At 46.0% G+C, this 7,336-nt stretch overlaps 1 protein-coding gene across 1 annotated transcript; it reads right to left on the bottom strand.

The window, feature by feature from the left end:
- Positions 1-1,075: 1,075 nt before the first annotated feature.
- LOC118474747 (ribosomal protein S3, mitochondrial-like) lies at positions 1,076-5,597 on the bottom strand. Its single transcript, XM_035963756.1, has one exon. The coding sequence runs from the start codon at positions 3,429-3,431 to the stop codon at positions 2,307-2,309; it is 1,125 nt and encodes a 374-aa protein (XP_035819649.1). The 5' UTR covers positions 3,432-5,597; the 3' UTR covers positions 1,076-2,306.
- Positions 5,598-7,336: the final 1,739 nt, after the last annotated feature.

The raw sequence follows: 7,336 nt of genomic DNA, 5'->3' as shown, positions 1-7,336 counted from the left end.
CAGTGTCTGTGTCACTTTCCAAGTAGTCCTTTCTTATTTCTTCAAAGAAAGATTCCCATTTAGAATAAGGAAAGTCAAATAGGGAAGGAAAGGCTAAAAGAACCAATTTTTCTTGTTTTACCACTTCAGCTACAGCGATCAAGGGTTCGTGTTAAGTTTCGAACTTGTGAAGAATTGCCAGTGGGAGACTGTTTCTTTCTCTAATTCCATAGTCTTTCAGCCAACAAAGCACTCTAATTTATGTATTAGAAATACTATTTGCTCGTAGCCTAGAGGTGTAGACAGGAATGCTATGTCAAGGCTAGGTTAGGTGCCTGGGAAAGCCTAGGATAGGAGCTCTTGGGCACATTACCCCTGCTACAGTTGAGACGGTCCCAGTCTTTTCTCTTTTTAGGTAATTAGGATCATTAAGAGGTGCTTAGAGGGGTGATACCAGAACGAATAGTTATTCTCACTTTAGGTCATATGGTGTAGCTGAAAGATCTACAAGTGTTTACCGTGATTCATCTTGAATTCCAATTATGTCCCTGCATTTCTGGTGTCCTTCTTGCTTCACTTCTTCTACTTGGACGGGGGAAGCCACTGGAGTCCCCGCCTCTAGTTGAGGGGCTTCCGGGACCCCCTCGATTTGTGGGGCTTCCGGGTTGACCGGAGGATGATGACTCCCCCGTTTCCAAATTCGCTTTTGGGGTAAGTCAAGAATTTCATCTTCCCTCGGTCGTTTACCAAGTGAGGTCTGTTCCCCCCTTAATCTTCTGCACGTGGTCGTGCCTACTAAAATAATAGTACAAATAGCACAGAGTAGTACTGACGTTTCAAATGAACTAAGTAAAATATTGTTCTCCATACTTAAGAAAGCATGATTGTAGCTCCGCTTCTTGCTTTGCTCTAAGCAGAAAGACTTATCTGAAATCACAGGTTGGGTTTTCCAACCAAAAGAAAGACATGGGAGTCTTTGTGCATCTTCTTCTTCGTAACCCAAGGACCGACGAACAGAAATTGAAACAACGCAACCGTACTATACTATCTATTTACGATAATTTGATTGCTGACAACATCACGCTTCTCTTTCTTATTCTTTTTTATATAACTGTCACTTTACCGGGCCGGAAAAGTGACACCGTCACGTCTCAGGGTCGTATGCCTGGAACAAGAAGGGTCGTCGTACAATTTCCATTTCGGCGATTACAAAAAAGAAGGAGGCGAGCTCCCTATCCCTCTTTGTCTTTCCACTTCCGGAACAAACACTTCGTAAAATTATTTTGAGTCCCGGCCCGGTTTTTCCCCACTAACCAATTACGTTACGACCACTGAACAAACTTGGTTGACGAACATGGTTTATGCGCCGCTAATCTAGCGGCTTGTCGAGCATTTGACAAACTCACACCATCCATTTCAAATGGGATTTGTCCCGTGGACACACGAGCAATCCAACCCGTAGGATTTCCTTTTCCTCTTCCCATTCGAACTTCTGCGGGTTTCCCCGTAATAGGAAGATCTGCGAGAACTCTTACCCATATCTTACAATTTCTTCGGAATTGTCCGCTCATAGCACGACGGAATTGTCCGATTGTAGCCCGACGCGCTGCTTCAATGGCTCGATATGAAAGACGACCAGCTCTACTACTTTTGGTGCCATATCTTCCAAAACCAAGTTGTGTACCATCCGGTTCGCGACCCCTACTACATCTGCATTTACTATATTTACTATATTTCGTACGTTTCGGATATAGCACGTCCCTTCTTATTTTGACTATATGAGATCCGCACTTTGACACCTGAAATTTCGTCACGAGTAGATACTTCCGCAGGAGCATAATCGATTTTCTGGTTAAATACATTACAAGATGTTTTTCCATACTTTCCGCATTCAGTTCTAGCTATTTCCGCACCCCCTAATCGACCAGAACAACAAATACGTATCCCCTCCACCCCTTTTGGCATTATTAATGGAATATCCTTAACTATTTTACTAAAAATGGAACGAAATGAGATTGGATTGTTCCTCAGTTGAAAAGAGATGTCTTGAGCAATCAGAGAAGCACTTTGATAAACTGATTTGATCTTTACCGACTCAATTAAGGTATTAGTGTTTGTTCTATTAGACAAAAAAGATCGCATTTTTTGCACTTCGTTCAAATAAGAGTTGTACCCGTACGGAATTCTCCTCTTTCTCAGTATGATCTCTATCATCATCTCTATTCCCTTTATCAATTTGCCTATCCTACCTAGGTCTATGAATTTCTCTATCAATTCCATTACCTTATCCTTACCCATGAGGTTCCTACATTTGATCCTTAATTGACCTAGGAGTTGTTCCCGGGCATACTCATAAAATGGGTTATTATACACCCCAACCCCATCCCTTGAAAAAAAAAGGTAGCACCGAAGAAAGGAAAGAGCGAGATGGTGGTTTTTGTTGTTCCCGCGAAGCGAAGATCATTCGCTTGGCGAATGAAGTGGATCAACCTCTTTTTGGCTCGGGCCAAACACTTTTTATCGCTGGTCGAGCTTTCTACAAAAAAAGCGATGCGAGAGCGTATTCTCTTATCTAAGCTTCCTCCCTTCGCTCCCCCCATCGTAGATGGTTCAGCCACACCCGGTGCCACGAAATGATTGAGAACTACGACGGGGTCGAAATGCATTTTGTTCTTTGTATTAAAAAAGTATTGCATGACCGAATAATTCAAGGAGGGGCGCACAGCGGGGAGGGTCCTTTTTAGTAGATGACTCGTCGGGCCGTCAGAGCGGGACTTCTTTGGTAAAAAAAAGAACTTGAATAACTTTGTTTTTATGAAGGAGTCGTCATTTTCTATCAGGAAGGCTATGTCATTTACAACCCCGGCGTATTTCGGATGCTTGAAGGCCCCGCTCACCCGAAGTGATTTAGAAAAATTCTTCTTTCTCGATGGTGATCGGTCATGGTATCCATAACGTTGCATCTTTTTCGGCCAAATCCTGATTTCGTTTTGCTTCTCCCGGTCGATCGACTCGACTCTTTTCCCTGCCCCCCGGCCTCTCACTTCGTTTCGTTCTTCCTCTGTACCCTCGCTTGAATGAAGACACCCGATCGGCCCGACTTTCCCAAATGCCCACCACCGGCCCTTATCCTTTCCGGGTCTTGATTTGTCGCGTCGTTTTAGTCGTAGTGGTCGACGGGGAAGAAAGAAATGAATGAATGTCCTTTTGGGAAAATGTAGAATAATACACCTACCGAGACGAAAGCCAAAGGTGAGTCTCGTAGGTGGACGTATCGAACTGAAATAAGATCTAAGATTGACATCTTGATACAATGATTTACCATAATAATAAATAGAGTCAATGGTGACAGAGCCGTGGGAAAAGCCGCTTCTTTTTTGCGGCGGGGGCTTCCATTCACCAGCGCAGACTACATACACGTGCTCTCTGAACCGTGCTAGATAGTCACCCATCACACGGCTCTCAAACCCAACCTGTGGTGGATCCCGGGGGACAAAGCAAAGTAAAAGCGCTTGATCCTTTGCCCCATACTTGGAGATCTTCCTCCCCGCCGATCAAGTAGCAACGCTGCTCGTGATAGGCTTAGCTTAAGCCGCTAACGTTCCGTTCGGATAAGTAAGAAAGTCCCTTCGGTCGGTTCGCTCAGGTGGTCTTCCCTTATTTTCCCTAACGTTCAGAGTTGTTCTGGTTTTAGAAAGGAGCACCGCCAAGTCCACTAGGGGCGCCCTGAATGAATAAGAAATGGACAGCTGAGGCATATCTCAGTAGCTTGCATGAAAAATAGAAGATAATAAGTTAGATGTCGATTACACACCTGAGGTTGGTAAGAACTGAGGGACAATGCCCCCCTCGCAGGGCCCATTAGCGAAGCAACTGCTACTTAATCGGGCGGTTTGCTTTCGTGCAAGGCCCCCGCTGCTGGAACAGGCGGTTGTCATTTTCAAGTAAACGCCCCACCCCAGAAGGACGCCCTCGCTCTATTGGCAAAACGCTTCGAAAGAAGAACGTATCGCCAAGGCCCCGACCGGCCGGCCCGCCCCCTTTCTTTGCCCGCCGGCCGCCTAGCTCGTTATTCTTTGAGATCTGGATAGAGTCTCGCTTCGGGGCGGGGGAAGCATGGATTCGATAGATCTATCGAATCCATGCTGCAAGCAGCAAGCGTAGGCTAAAAAGGCAATAGTCTAACGTTGGGGTAGGGCGCGCCAAAACAACCGGGGGCCCCGGAGGGGTCAGTACAAAAGTACTATATTCTTTCCACTTACTTTCATTGGCTAGCTGCCTTTTGTAGCGCGCGTACTCTGATCCTCTTCTACGAATCTACAACTCTCTTTACTGAGCGAGACTTCATCTATATCCCTAAAAGTGGATTTTGATTCCCATTTTTTCTTTGAATGACAGCTTCAACTAGGCTCCACCTTAGAGAGGGTTTTCGGTTTTTTTTAATCAAGATAGGGTCAGGGGCGCGTCGGAACGGTAGCTGCAAGGTCTCATCCGAGAGTCCAATCTCTTTGTATTGTGCTTTTATGTCTTTGAATAAAAAAGAAAGAAGGGGGTCGATTTAGGCTCCTTCCCTTCCACTGCATAGCTGCGCTATCAGGTACTACGAGCCCTCTGCCCCACGCATCTAACCAGCTCGCGTGGTTCACCGGTTCCACCGAAAACTCTCATTTGTTGAAGCGGAGCATAGTGCGGCGCCGAGCGAAAAGGGTCTCTTTTTTCGGTTTATTCACTGATCTGAAATGAAACTTAGCACTTGTTTTTTTCTTGATTCCTGGGGCTAGGCGTTCGCAGAATCAGTCTATCCGAACCGCAGACGCACTTTTAAGATCAGTGACGGCCTCTCCAGCGGAGCTGGGCGCCGGGGCCCTGGATGCGCTAGCGATCGGCACATTAGGGGAGTAGAGTACTTGCCCGGGTTTCTCGGCCTGGTATCCTTATCCTCGCGTTCATGATATCTACATTCAACTGTGCCCCGGAGACACGGTCGAAGCACGCCCGCCCTGTGTGCGTCTTTCACGACATGCTCTGGTCCCGGGTTTCTTCCTGTGGTCTTCTAGCGTTAGAAGAAGTCGTGTCCGTCCCGGACATCTGCAACGTCCTCTCACGCCTTTGGGGGGACAAACAAAGATCAGGAAAAGACGGACCGAACCCATTCGGTGACTTTCGCGGTCGCCCTCACTGAACCGACTTGGATCTGAACTACGATTCAGATCAAGTCTTACCGAAATTGGATTTCCTTTTCGTGCCATATGTCGCTTAGACTTTACTTTTGCCCCTTTCTGCCCTTTCCTCTATTTGTTCGATAGGGTCCTCGTTCTATTCTAATTCTAAACCCATTGTCGTCCACAGTTTCCTTGTCGACGCGAAGGGGCAAGCAGCCCCCAAACAAAGTCTGAGATCAGAACTCATACCGCGGTTGTGGCCGCATGCAAGTTCTTCAATATTTAGAGAGTATGTGTTAGTACGAGATCGCGCTATCAACTTATTTAATCTTTCTCGATGAAGCAAGAAAACGGATGCGCCTAGCGCTAGTTGCTCAATCCGTTGCTTGTTTGGTTGATTAGGACAAAATTGTATCCCTTAGGAACCGTACATGCACCTTTGTTTGGATGCCGATTGAATATTGTTACAATACGAAATACTTGAAGGCCACACGCAATTGACTCACCTACATTTTATGCTCCCACCTTTTTGTAGACTCAGCTTCTGCCTCTGGGGAAGCACTCACATTATGATCGAATTACAATGTGCAGGTTTTGTGACCACCACTGATGCTTGCTGTGGGCTGGGCAAGTATGGAGGCCTATTCTATTCATGTGTGTTCTTCCACGGATGGCGTGCTGCGACGCATCGAGCCATGTCGGGTGCAATTCATCTAACTAACTCCACCTTCCTCCTACGGGTCTGCAGTCAAAAGAGTTGTTCAGTCATATGGTATGTATACATAAATCTGCTTTTCACTCTTCTGCAATGGGATTCGGACATGATCCAATCGACCTTCCTCTACTTGTTGATGGCCTGTACTGTAAAGAAGAGCCCAGCGGATGGAAGCTGTTGAGTGGAGCTTCACCTGGCTGGATAAAAGCACTCTACCTAGGCTTGTAATAACTAGTACTTTCTATAATGCTTGGTTCCAACTAATAATACATCATGGTACCTTATATTCTTTAACTACTAACGGAACTGAGATAGGCCTGCCTGGGTAAAGAATAAGAAAAAACGTTCCGGTAATAGAGATTGCCTTTAGCAGGAAGATGAGTAGATCGCTCACCTAGAACTTCTTAGCCCTCTTTCCTTTAGAAGAAAAACCTTTGTGAATGCTCGCCCTGGACCAAGGCTGGCTATAGGCGGATCGCCCAACCGATCATAATCATAGGTTCAACCACACCAGAAAAGTGTTTATACATTTGGAAGACTTACTACACTGGAACCTAGATATCAACTAAACTAGGAAGTAGAAGCTAGGGCAGAGCCGTTTGTTTACCAAACGAACTTATCGCCGTGCTCGTGGGCTATGCTTCAAGTGCGGGGAACTACCCTGTATGCGGTCCATGTACCCTCGCCTGCGGCTCCTGTGCTCATGGTCCCGTTTTTTTCTCTTCGCTTCGCCAAAAAGAAAGGAAGAGAAGAGGTCGGAAAGATCACACACAGTACGAAAGCAAGCATAAACCAAACGAAAACCGATGTAGCGAGAAAGAGGGCACCGTCCTTCCTTTTTGGAGCCAAGGGAGCCTTTGGCCTATCTGTCAGTATGTTGTGCATTCTCTCACTTCCAAAATAGCATATAATGGATGTCATGTACCAGCTATCTCTGAAAAGGTAGAAGGGCCCTTTAGGGACAGCAAGAGTTGCTTAGTGCTCAATAGTGCTTGCAAAGAACGTTCAAGATAGCTGACTGACTGAGCTACTTCCGTAATAGGGGTCCTTTCTTTTCAAATCCGACCCACCCCCATCGATTTTAAAATATGCATTGAGAAAGAGCTTACCGGTAAATACCCTATCCCCTGTCTGAACTCTTGGAAGAACTTAGACTTGGGCACTTGTAACATGGTTGGAGGCATAGACTTGGAGTCCAAACGCCATTCCCTAAAACCTTATGAGTAGCTTACTATCCTGCCTGGGTACTTCGCAAGTCCTGCTGCTATCCAATTAGGCTGGCTTCATTACGTAGAGCGGATCCACCCATACATAATAGGAGTACTCTTAAAGTAAGACCTTTAGAGCCTATATATAGTATAGCTTAGTAGCGGCCGGCTGTTCAATTTGAGAAAGGCCCATCTCCTGATTGTCTCAAATCGAATAAAACTCTTTAGCAATTGGTCTGACAGAACGGATGGTAAGGTGGGGGACCCATACC

Source organism: Zea mays, unplaced genomic scaffold, assembly GCF_902167145.1.
Source record: "Zea mays cultivar B73 unplaced genomic scaffold, Zm-B73-REFERENCE-NAM-5.0 scaffold_327, whole genome shotgun sequence".
Taxonomy (NCBI): Eukaryota; Viridiplantae; Streptophyta; class Magnoliopsida; order Poales; family Poaceae; genus Zea; species Zea mays.
The sequence above is the reverse complement of the archived record's forward strand: the minus strand, read 5'-3'. Positions and strand labels throughout refer to the sequence as shown.

Excerpts from the sequence above, each read along its gene's own strand:
- LOC118474747 (XM_035963756.1), bottom strand. The coding sequence starts at position 3,431 with ATGGGTGACTATCTAGCACGGTTCAGAGAGCACGTGTATGTAGTCTGC.